At 45.8% G+C, this 12,507-nt stretch overlaps 1 protein-coding gene across 1 annotated transcript in view; it reads right to left on the bottom strand.

Moving 5' to 3' along the window:
• Positions 1 to 11,631, bottom strand: part of LOC108551149 (uncharacterized) — a gene marked incomplete at its 3' end in the record, with an annotated part of 159,104 nt that extends 147,473 nt beyond the window's left edge. Inside the window, exons 1-4 of the mRNA XM_017905192.1 lie at positions 11,603 to 11,631; positions 11,373 to 11,526; positions 11,053 to 11,289; positions 3,934 to 4,024 (exon numbers count right to left, since the gene is read on the bottom strand). Of these exons, the coding sequence (XP_017760681.1) occupies positions 3,934 to 4,024; positions 11,053 to 11,289; positions 11,373 to 11,526; positions 11,603 to 11,631 (511 nt within the window). The remainder of the gene's footprint in view (positions 1 to 3,933; positions 4,025 to 11,052; positions 11,290 to 11,372; positions 11,527 to 11,602) is intronic.
• Between the last annotated feature and the right edge of the window lie 876 nt (positions 11,632 to 12,507).

Genomic DNA, 12,507 nt, shown 5'->3' with positions numbered 1-12,507 from the left:
GGAAGAGTTGACAGGTGATTTAGGGTCGTAATAAGGGGATGGAAGGGATAGGGAGTCATCCTGTTAACACGTTGACCGCCACGGTAGGCATCAGTGACGGACACTTGATGGCTTCTTGAAAATCTGAACAACGTATGTAAATAATGAAATATTTTTTCTTCCTGAAGAACTATGGTGGCCTGATTGAACTATGAAAAATGTGCGTGGGAACATAGATGGTGCAACTCTAACGTTACTCAGAGAAACGATGACACAGTGCTGCCTCTCGCGTTGCTATTGTGTATATGGATGTTTATATCAATGTTAATAAATAACTAAAAATTTGGAATTATTTAACTTCGCGACTCTTTTCGTTCCTTCGTAATTATTTTTATATCCTGAGCTTCTGGCTCGTGATTCTATTAGAAGCTATTCGTGTGAACTATTGGTGAAACGTTAGAAGACCATCTCGCAATATCGAATATCTATATGCGACTCCATGTTAAGGTTTATAAGCTGAATTTTTAGAAGAACTTGTCGAGTACAACGGAGAAGCCGGGTTCAAAGTATAATTTCCCAATTACTAACCCGAATTGTCCTGTCCCGAGTCTGCGAACACCTCGCTAACATCTAGACAACGGATTCCTTGTGCGAAATTCCCCCACGAGGTACGAATTCGATCTATTCCATCAAACAAACCCCGTTATCACGGCTTTCCATCCTTCCAACGTTCTAACGCGAGAAAATCAATCGACCCAGCGAGAGGTCCAGCCAGGAGGTGCAAGGATCCCTCGCTGTCCCTCCTAGTCTGGTCAAGTCAAACGGGTGGAGCAGAGCCATAGGTTGGAGGATGGCTCTAAACATCGAAACGAAGAAGAGTGGGGCCGTGGATGGCTGGACGTGGATGCGGTACCGGTGAATGCCTAGTCAGCCCTTAATATCGTAAGAGCTGGATCCACGCAAACAAGCCGGCGGACCTAACGCAGCCAACGGTTAAGCACTGGAAAGCCCCGGCCTTACCGTTCGACCGCCGCTGGCCCTATTATCGCTAACTAATAAGGGACCTAATTGAAACGTCGGCCTTTTGTTTCCAGTACTCGAGCGCTGCTCGATTTTCCAACCGCGCTGTACACGCCGCTGTTTGACCAGCCGGAGAGGAGACGAAGCGAAAGAGAGGCGGGGGGCGAGAGCCGGGGGCTCAAGTACGGATTGAAATTAATTTTCGAACTCGAATCTCCCGAATGAATTTTCGTCGAGCGTCTCGAATCCGCGAGAGATCGATTCCACGTTTCCCTCTAACGAGTCTTGCGTTTCGTTCCGTTTGGTCCACGCGTTTCGGCCACGACGCGATTCCACCTGGCGCTATTACATGGTGGTATCGCGTAGAATGTTGTTCGACGAGGTAATTTTGTAGAGAGAGCGAAGAAATTGCCTCTCCAACTATTACCAAAATTCACCCTTATTTCGTAACCTTCTTTCTGGATATCAGAATCATCCCTCTCCTGTACGTTTCCCGGTCAAGATCAGCTAATAGAAAAATCTGAAAATATTCTTACGGTGTCTCGAAGTCTCCTAAAGTAAAGAAAATGACAAGTGTTCTATCTAAATATATTATATTTCGAGTTTCGCTGTAGGTGTGTCCACGAGTGGACCAAATGACTCAAAATTGACAGGATACAAATAATCTTGATTTATGTAACTGACGAGTATCGATATTCTTGAAACCCGTTTAGCAAAACCCAGAATAATAGACGCGTGTGTTAGTAAAAAAGCTTTCTATTCGACCCAAGCTAGATCTGTCGATATCGAAATATCTATATCTACAATGGCGTCGAAGTTCTCGCAGAAGCATCGAACGGGGGCGCGTAATCGTTCGGAGCGCTGCTGCTCGTGGTCTTCGTCGCGTCGACCATAACTATTTTCCAGCGAAGATCCACGACGAGGAATGGAAAGGTCGATTAAAGTAATCACTGTCATCAAGAGAAATCGCTTCCACCCTCGCGGCGATCTACGGTTACGCGAGGAGGAGCGGGACGTCGTTCTCATGTGGACGGCACGTATTTCGTATTCCACGCATACACCCGCGATGCCCACTTCGAACAGGATATTATTCCCTTCTTTCGTCACGGATTTCCTTCGATTCCGATCGTAATAGCATCCGCTAACAATTTGATGTTAGGGGATGCTTGGAAATTTTGTACTTAGGTACTTAAGCACGCAACACGTGCAATTATACCGATATGGAAATAAAAATTTTGGGGTCTGGCCTAGTGTTCGAGAGTTCTACTGTAACAGCTCGTGAAAATCCTTGCCAGTGTACGATGGAAATCGTGAAACTAGTTGACCAACGTTTTCTTCCACGTATTCCCTTCTTTCGCGACGGATTTCCTTCGATTCTAATCGTAATTGCAACTGCTAACAATGATTGGTAGGGGATGCTTAAAAATTTTGTATGTACGTACTTAACCCCTTGGCTACTGTGGGCGCCTATAGGCGCTTAAAAATTTTGCGTTTGTGACACGGAGGGTGTCTATAGGCGCTTAGAAATTTTGCGTTTGTGACACATAGCACGTCTATAGGCGCTTAGAAATGTTGCGCGTTTGTGACACGGAGGGTGCCTATAGGCGCTTAGAAATGTTGCGTTTGTGACACAGAGGGTGCCTTTGGGCGCTTAGAAATTTTGCGTTTGTGACACTTAGCACGTCTATAGGCGCTCAGAAATTTTGCGTTTGTGACACAGGGGATGTCTATAGACGCTTAGAAATTTTGCGTTTGTGACACAGAGGGTGCCTTTGGGCGCTTAGAAATGCGTTTGTGACACAGAGGGTGCCTTTGGGCGCTTAGAAATGTTGCGTTTGTGACACAGAGGGTGCCTTTGGGCGCTTAGAAATTTTGCGTTTGTGACACTTAGCACGTCTATAGGCGCTCAGAAATTTTGCGTTTGTGACACAGGGGATGTCTATAGACGCTTAGAAATTTTGCGTTTGTGACACAGAGGGTGCCTTTGGGCGCTTAGAAATGCGTTTGTGACACAGAGGGTGCCTTTGGGCGCTTAGAAATGTTGCGTTTGTGACATAGAGGGTGCCTTTGGGCGCTTAGAAATTTTGCGTTTGTGACACTTAGCACGTCTATAGGCGCTCAGAAATTTTGCGTTTGTGACATGGAGGGCGCCTATGGGCGCTCGCGTAGTTTAGCTTTCTGACACGGAGGGCGCTTGTTTCCACAAAAATGGCGCACATCGTAACTCAATTGCTGCCGTATGTTATGGCCACTACGTATCAAAGTCTACCGTAGTCAAATGGTCAGGCAAGCAACACGTGCAATTATACCGATACGGAAATAAAAATTTTGGTGTCTGACCTAGTGTTCTAGAGTTCTACTGCAACCCTTGGATCTAATTTTTGTCGAAGTCTCGCATCCCGAATATAATTAGATAAAACAATAATAATATCGGATCTCTAAATGGCTGATCGAATATATTGGTACAGTCAAGGCATAATTTCTAAGCGACTGGCACATATTGAACATAGATACGCCGACACACGTGGATCACATATTTATTCTAACCGAGTACACGCGAAATTGGCCAAAGTTTCGAAATGTCGCTTGTGTTTCGACACAGGACTTCGCCAGTTTCGATATACGCACGAGGCGAGTATCTCGTCGTTAGGACGCTAAACGACGCCGTTCCATGTGTGCGCGTGCACAGGCGCCCGCGCGTGCACAGGCGCCCTCGCGTGCAGACGTGTGGGTGGCCGTGGGTGTCGAAAGTTTCCAACGAATCCGAGGGAAACGAGAAAACAGGAAGAAAACGAGGCCGCGGCAGGGGACGGGATATTTTCGAGCATGGACGGAAATTCCGAGGCGTTTCGCAGTCGACGACGCCGAAGAAATTCGCGAGGGAAAAGCGTGGCACGAGAAAGTACGGAAAAAGGAAAAGTCGAAAAGACTTACCTTGCTGGCGCGCTGTTGGACTGACCGTTCGTGAGAGACCCTGATGCAAATTGTCCGTGAGGCTGCACTGTCGGGTTTTGCTCAGGTATAACTGGAAAACACAGAAGCGAAACGTTATTTTCTGTTCATTTCTCTACTTCCACTTTCGTAGATGTTCTACAAAATTTTTATTGTAAAATTTAGCATATTCCACGATTGAAACAGGATTTGGGACAAATCCCATTAAATCCTAACACGGTTTCGACTTTATGTAAAATTTCCTTCATCCAGATTTAATTATTATTAATTACATTAGCGAGTTCAGACAAAACGTGGTATTTTGGGATAATATTCGGGAATCTTTTACTGATCATTATAAATTCATTCGATTCTCTAAAAGTCAGTTACGATCAAAGGAAGCTTTTAGAATTCGTTGAGTACCCGATCCTGCATACTTGCGAGTTACGTACAGCCAATAATCGAGCAAGGATCCAAGGCCGATCTACGTATCGTGGAACTCGAGAAAGATTGAAAGGCTCGATCCTCTGAAGCCTTCCTCGCAGGAGCCTGCCACTCGACTTCCCTGCTCCGTCCTCCAATGAGGAAGTCCCGAACCGTGGTCCGATCGGCGGATTTCGGTACCCCGATCACGCGCTAAGGGTGAACCATCCCCTTTAATATTAGGACCGACTCGGACCGACTCGTCTTGGTATAAAATAAAGGGCTGACATGCGAGTACGGGGTAGAGAATGGAGCAGCGGAGAAGGAAGGACGGAAAGGGAGGCGCGAGGTGAAAGAAGAACGGAGACAGTCGAAGGGAAGGGTGGCTTCACCACCATCGTGAGGGATGACTGAGCGAGTCGGTTAAACGGGCGTCTTCTTTCATAAATTTCGAGGGGCTGCCGGATAAAGGTTTAGAATAAATCGTTCGGCCTGTTATCCACTCCGACGTCGGCAGATAACGCCAGACGAGCTAGCCTGAATGCCTCGACAGCTTCTTCTTACGCGATCCTCTTTGTGTCTGCGTCATCGCGGGTCCTCCGTGTTCCGTTTACGCGCTGGATTAAGTAATTTTTCAAGTTTCCTGATTCAGTCCTCGACAAAGTTGCGGCTCTGTCGTCAAAGGACACGAGGTTGATCCTAGGTTAAAGTGCGAGGACTGAAATCGATGATATTTGCTTTCTGCAATTTGCTTCGCGATTTTCTTTTGGTAATATAAAATAGGAGACTATTTAATATTATATGAAATACAAGACAGTAAGCCTATATAGCATATGTCCTCATAACAGGATCAATTTTTTAATACGAAACCTACCACGACCAGTAAAATAACCGGTGGATAAAAAAATAAAAGAAGATCCTTAAAAAGAAAAAAATGCGAAAAGGAAAATGAAAAATTAATTGAAAATGAAAAGTCGTCGAAACAAATAATCAAAGCAGTAACGTTGAGTGCGGAATTTATAATGAAAATTTGGAACTGCTCATTTAGTGTTAATAGCTGTATCTTCTTCTGTCACACGTTTCAAAGATTGCTATAATAGTTGCAATATACACAAAAAATTATTTTAGTTAGGTATAGTAGCTTTGGTATTAAATTAAGAATCAAAATATAGTACTGGGGTTGCAACAAATATTGTGTAATTTTCTTCCCATTTTTATTTATTCAGAGTACTGTCATCCTCGAACAAGGAATTTGACGAAGATTAATAAACGAAAGTTCTGGGAAGTCGTCGATTGGAAGTCTACCAACGGAGAAAGTTTCCCGATATTTGCTTTTTCTTTCAGATTACGCGCTCCTTCCAAATTCCAATTATTCGCTTGGACCCGCAGTTCGAGTCGACGATTTTAAACTCGTCATCCAATTTGCTATCCAGCCTCTCGAAGGCAGGATCACGACTCGTGTTGGGCGTCGCGTTTCCATTTTGCACGCCGTAAGTTACGTCAGACTGGCCGATATGAAAGTGGAAGAAGCGGGCCTGGAACGCTCATAAATACGTCCTCGAAGATCGCACAAATCGCTCGTTCGAGGCCAATCCCCTTCGACGTTTCCCGCCAGAGATACGAGAGGGAACCCTTCCCCGTCTCTCGCGGGTAGACACTGCTGGATCCGCTAAGCATATACAGTTACATCGACGTACACGCGAGCTGGTGTACGCGTGGATATAACCGTCCAGGCATATAGACACTCCGCGATATAGAAAAGAACGTGGCAGGGGTTCGGTAAGGGAGAAGCCAAGGAGGGCAGAGAGGCCAAACCAGCCAGAAAGCCAGTCCAATTTCTCAAACCTGTCCAATCCGTGTCGTATGCAAAATCAATCACGCGCCAGCCTCGCCCGGCAGCCGTCGAGACCCCACGATTTTCAAATCCGACCGAAGCCACGCGGTAATCCAACTCCTGGGGCGAAACTTCTCGCCATCCGCGATCGCTTGGCCGCCAGAGCATCCTCGTTCCGTTGCTTTCCTATTTTTTCCTCCCTTTTCGCGTCCGTCCTTCTCGTCTTTCGTCTCACGGCAATCGTACGCGGCGCGACGTTCCATCTGAACGCATTGTCGAAGTTAGATTCGCGTCGAAACCATGCCATCGGTCGAATACAAGAGGAAGACCATGATTAGGATCCGTGGATCTCTCAGAGACGGTTAGGAAGGTTCGTACCCGACGAAAAGGGAAACGAATTTTGAATCCAGGTATAAGAAGTCACACCTCCCAGCGTCTAGTTAACGATGCAACGAACACCAGGCATCATCCCTGACAGTGTAAATCGCGAGAGAGACAAAGCCGGTACCAAGGATCGGATGCAAATGGCTTTCACGCTCGTGCGTACGACAAGAGGCGAGGAAAGTTGGCGACGAGGTGAGAGAGACATTAGAAAGTTCCTTCACACGGTTGTTTCCAGCCTACCCATCGATATGCGTCACCTTCGATCATTAGGGTCCTCAGACCGAGCCGATGGCGTTAAGGCCTCCGTGTGACGGCTTCAAAAAAGTAATTTGTCCTTTGGGGGCAGCGACTTCAAAGTGTTCGACGGGACATTCGTCCCGCGAGCACCAACGTGTCCAGCGGGAGCGACGTTCTACTTGCGCACCCTTTCCAACTTGACGATGCATCAGACTTGCTGATTTTTCCCGGACGAAACGTCGACACGGACGCTGTCCGGCGTTCGGCTCAGGCGTCAAGGGTGTTTGGGAACTCGAAGACGGACGGAGGGGCGGCGGCTACCACAGGGGTGCGAAAAGTTTAGCATACGCATTTTGTACATTGAAATCCCGACACGCTCGTCCAACTTTAAATTGAAACCCGGCTGCCGCTTCGACTCCACCCCGGCGTCGATAGCCCATCGTCGTGGCCGTCCTCGTAGTCGTCGGCCGCGTGCTCCTCGTCGTTCCGCTTACGACGCCGTCGCCTCCACCATCGGCACAGGAAACGAGATTTCCAAAATGTCTGATATCCTTCCCAACCTTCCTATCGATCTGCTATCGACAGCGCTCTCTCGGTCACCAATTTTTTCCGCCCTCCGATTGTCTTCTCCAAATTCCACGTCGGACAGAGTTTATGGCTCGACTACTGACTAGAGAACTGACTACCGACGTTGCGTTGATAGCCCAAGTGCAATTATTCCCTTCCTCCGATTGTCTACTCTAAATTCCACGTCGGATAGAGTTTATGGTTCGACTACTGACTTTGCGTTGATAGTCCAAGTGCAATTATTCCCTCTCTCCGATTGTCTTCTCTAAATTCCACGTCGGATAGAGTTTATGGTTCGACTACTGACTTTGCGTTGATAGTCCAAGTGCAATTATTCCCTCCCTCCGATTGTCTTCTCTAAATTCCACGTCGAATAAAGTTTATAGTTCGGCTATTGACTAGGGAACTGGCTTTTAACTTTGCGTCGATGTTTACCACTGCACTTATGCATTATACCACCCTCGTGATGTATCTTCAATCTCATGGGTGTTCGAGAAATCCAAAAGAGTATTTTATATTTTTGAATACGAATATCTCTATAATTTATCTTGGGCTGTTCAAACAAATTTGGTCTGTCGTTCAGAAGGTATCCGATCGTTCCACAGTTCCTCACGCGAAATTTTAATTTACCTAGATTATATTCTACGGTGGATACTGGTTACAGGTTTTTCCCTAGCTCCCACTGTCTTCTCTAAATTCCACGTCGAATAGAGTTCGTTCATGGTTCGACTACTGACTTTGCGTCGAAGTTGGCCACAGCACTTAGGTATTGTAATAGTTTCGGGATGTATCTTCAGTCTTATGGATATTCGAGAAGACTCGAAGAGTATTTTACATTTCTTAGCACGAATATCTCAATTATTTATCTCGGACGGTTCAAACGGATTCCTTTCACGAAATCTCAATGTACCTAGATTAAATTCTACGGTGAATACCGATTACAGGAGCGTTATGTTATTACGAACGATTGTTTAGAATAATTACTATACCATATTTACCATGTATATTCAGTACGCAGAACGATTTATCGCGAGACTTTATTCTTCCTCGCCATCTCCGGCGTTCCGATAATCCAATTTATAAGCAGCTTCCCACGCAGCTAAGCTGGTCCTTACTAGAGGTGACCATAATGAGACCGGGCATTTTTAATTAAATAATACTAATCACGGGAACCCTCTTACGCAGGCAAATCTCATCTGGTCCCTTCTCCGTCCACTCGCCTATCTCTCACCCCTTGCCGCACCCCTCCCGGCCAGCTATCTCACTCTCTCCTTCGCAGTCCGCGAATCGTCTCTCTTTTAGACTTCGAATTGTAATTAACATTTGGTTCTCCCATTAGTGTAATTAAAGTGCCATTCCATAATCTAGGAGGCCGAGAGAGAGAAGAGGGGTACCTTATCTTTCAGACTTCAGCCTCGGCTGCGGGGGTCGTTTTAACCCCGCCGACCGTCCCCAGCCCCTTTTCACGGCAGCACGCCGATGCCTGTAGCTTCCTTCGGCGATAACTCCTTTCTGCAAGAGGACTCTCTCTCCTCTCCTCTCGCCGGGGACGAGGGAATCGCGAAATCGGGGCCAGGCAAAAGAAAAACGCCGATTAAAACGTTTGGAAACCCGATCCCAGAGGCGTTCCTTCGCTGCCGGATCCTCAGAGGAAACGGAAACGCTCTCAGGAGCGATAGAAGGCATTCGATGCTTCTGTCGACGAGAGTATCGGGTAAAACTCCTCGAGGAGAACTTCATTTTTACGTGCCTGCGTAAGAGGAACCAGAGTCGCGAATATCTTCAAACGAAGCGTATTTATGCCGTCGTTTCTGAATAATAGAGATATCACACGATATTCGTAAAGATTATCCTCGCGGGTAATCGGTTATCCCTTCCATTGGAGAAAGAAGAGAATCTTCTGTGATCCGAGAGAATCGCTAGGCAGATCCAGCGATGAATGAAACAGCACTCGCTGGCAGATAAAAATCGCGTGGCCCGTGCCAGAAGGGGGCAAGGCAAGGATGCCGCGGAGGGAAGCGGGTTTGGTGGTAAAATAAAGAAAAGCGAGGAGATAAGGAGCCCGCCGCGTTGACATTTTCCGGTGGTTGAGTTAATAATGCGCACGGTACACAGGCCACGGGCACGGGGGTGGCTCGGCAAAGTGGCACCATAAAGAGGCGCGGATGTGTTTATTCGGGAATTTGCCTTTTTTCCTTCCTCTGCCTGGCTGAGATTTTATCTTATTTTTCGGCGACGATCCCGAAGGATTTATGCCCTCTCGCTCGTAGTTAGAGAAAGGAAGACACGAGGAGAGGAGGACGCTGAGATACGGCCGTGATCGAAATAACGAGCGCGAGAAGGATGAAGGAGGGCAGGAAGAAAGGGTGGTTGGGGAAGAAGGGGATGAAGGGTTGGAGGAAAAAGCGGAAGAATCACGATGCAATTATTTTCGTTCCAGCTCGTGAACGGATTTTAAGATCGTCCGGCCCCAGCTAGTGGACCAAGGAGGAAAACCGAGGAGCCGGAGAAAGGCTGAAGGCCAGAAAGAAGGATTAACCTCGTCAAGCGGGAGAGTCCGTGACAAAGACGTTAAAGTGGTCGAAGGGGATGAGAGATATATATCGGTCGAAATCTGTGGGGTGAACGTTCACATCGTTCGACCGTCCTGGGACGTCGAGACACTAATGGCATTTTTATTATTTCTCCACAGAGCCCCTCGCCGATAATGGGCCGACTGTATGGTCCATTGCACGCGTGACAGCCTTGACAGCTTCTCACCTTTTCTTCGTCTCCACCAGCTCGCCTAGATCAATGCTCGGGTGCGCATCGTCGAGGACGATACTCGATATCGAGAAACCACGCGGTGAAATTGGGATGACCATTGGAGACGAGTGAAAATAAATTAGGGGGTTTAGATTCTTGGCAGAGGAATCAAGTGATCGTTGAAATCCTAGTCCCGATGAAGAACAAGTATGAAATAAAACGATCTTTAAATTGGAAATTAAACTGCCTATTTCTTTTGACGATTTGTTTTTAAATTAGGCAACTTTAAGCCAAGGTGTGTCAATCACGGTTGAGCTGTTGAATTTGACTCTTTAAATACAGTTGTTAGCAATAAAATATAATTATTAAACTTAACCCTTTGCACTCGAGAGGCGTGCTTCAGTCGCCATTTGATAAAATTTCGAAGCTCAATATTAATTAACCCTTTGCACTCGAGAGGTGACTCTCAGTCAACGTTTGTTTCAATGCTATAACTTCAATAATGGATAATGATAATTATATTAAGAACATCCAAATAAAATTATTCTATTCGTTCCTTTCTCACGCAAATTCACGATTTTCTTTGTTTAATTTTAGCATAAAGAGTACCAATGAGCTTATAAAAATCTAAGAGCTTCGAATTTCATCTTCACAACGAAGAAATCTTCGAGTCGAAAGGGTTAATATATCAAATTTGAAATAATGTAACAGTACGAGAGATATCGAAATTAAATAATTCTACGTGTTAATTATTAAACGATTTCTTACTTACTGCTCAAAAAATATCATCGGCCTTATAGCAGAAAATTTCTCAACTCGTATTCTTCTTCAGCCGAAAAATCGTCGAGCTCAAAGGGTTGAAATTTATTATTTGTTGAAAATTTAATAACGAGTAATAATTTCTCGCGAGCTTAATGCAAGTATAATAAAACGTTGGAGACTATGAACGAGTCTAGAGAAAAATCGTCTGTTTCTAAAGTATCTAATATCGGAGGACCATAAACAGCCTGCTGCGATGTAGGACCCATTGCTAAGCAACGTACACCCATGGAGCCATTGGACTCGTTGGCTTTTGATGAATGAGCCTCGCATAAAGCTAAAGTATGGTAAAAGCCGCCGTGGCTACTGCTGTAATATTCCACCCTGGGTGCTTTTAGAATCGCTAATGACTAATGGCACCAAAAGGAACCCCCCTCCAATGTTTCCTACCTTCACGGATCGGCGATTCGTGCGTTTGGGAAATTTTTACTACTTTTTCTCCAAAAAATTCCAATCTCCCAAAGAATCTCAAATTTGCAACTGCAAAATAATTTTTACAAAATTCGAATTCTCCCAACACAGAATTATCATATCCTCCTAAAATTCTTAAACCCAGATTTTCCCTATATATCCCTATAATTGTATTCCTATTTAAATACCAAAATAAATTCATAAATTCAAAATATAAACATCTTCACGTGGTCTCAAAAATCCTGTATCAACCCCCTGGGGGTCCAAGTAGGTGGAGTCATCTATGAAAAAATCCTCTCGGTTAGTGACAATTTCTCGAGATCTGATTCCCATACGATCGGAACACGAGACGCCCAGGATGAAAGAGATCAGAGAAGAATAGACGGTTTATCCGTAAAGAAGGAAACTATGATTAACTGCGATTAACCAGTTATTGCCAGGCTGGCGGCAAGGCTTACAGAGCGAATCGCGGACGAGGCAGGAACATCACGTGCAAAATACGCAAGAGGCTTAGTCAGGGCTTACGATTACTCGCGATTCGAATGGCAACGAGACTGACGAGAGAGGAAGAACGTGGAGAAAAGAGAAGTAGGAGCAGGTTTGGGGGTCCGGGGCTACGGATTGGCGTAGAAAGGAAAGGGGAGTCGAAAAGTACTTTAATATACGGCAATCCCCTTGGCTTGGAACTCGCAAACTCGGACCGACTAGCTCTCATTGCTGCCTTTCCACTCTCTTTCTCTTCCTCTCTCCTCTTCCGTAGCTTCGGCTCTCCCTTGCACCCTTCGCTCCTACTCTCGCGTGTATTTCTCTCGTAGTCGTCGCATGGCTTCCGATGAAATTTCGCGTCTTCCACGCGGGTCGCCTTTGATGCTTACTGCCGTTCTAATTGCAGAAACGCGCAGAAATCGGCTTCCATTTGCCCGCAAAAACTATCTCTGCCTGGCATGAACCGAAAAAGGCCACTGCGAGGACAAACGGGCTGCTGCAGCTCTGATCTCACTGATTTCAGTCCCGTCGTGATTATGAAGAACCGTGAAATGCACTTCGATTCCTATATTAATATTATTTCCATTTTCTTTTCTGAGGGGTTGGAGGTACTATAGGAACCTTTCGTTGCTTGGAAAATTTTTGAGAAATTAAATTAATATTTTTAAGCC

Source organism: Eufriesea mexicana, unplaced genomic scaffold, assembly GCF_001483705.2.
Source record: "Eufriesea mexicana isolate 0111107269 unplaced genomic scaffold, ASM148370v2 scaffold4744748178, whole genome shotgun sequence".
Lineage (NCBI taxonomy): Eukaryota > Metazoa > Arthropoda > Insecta > Hymenoptera > Apidae > Eufriesea > Eufriesea mexicana.
This window is presented reverse-complemented; position numbering and strand designations above follow the sequence as displayed.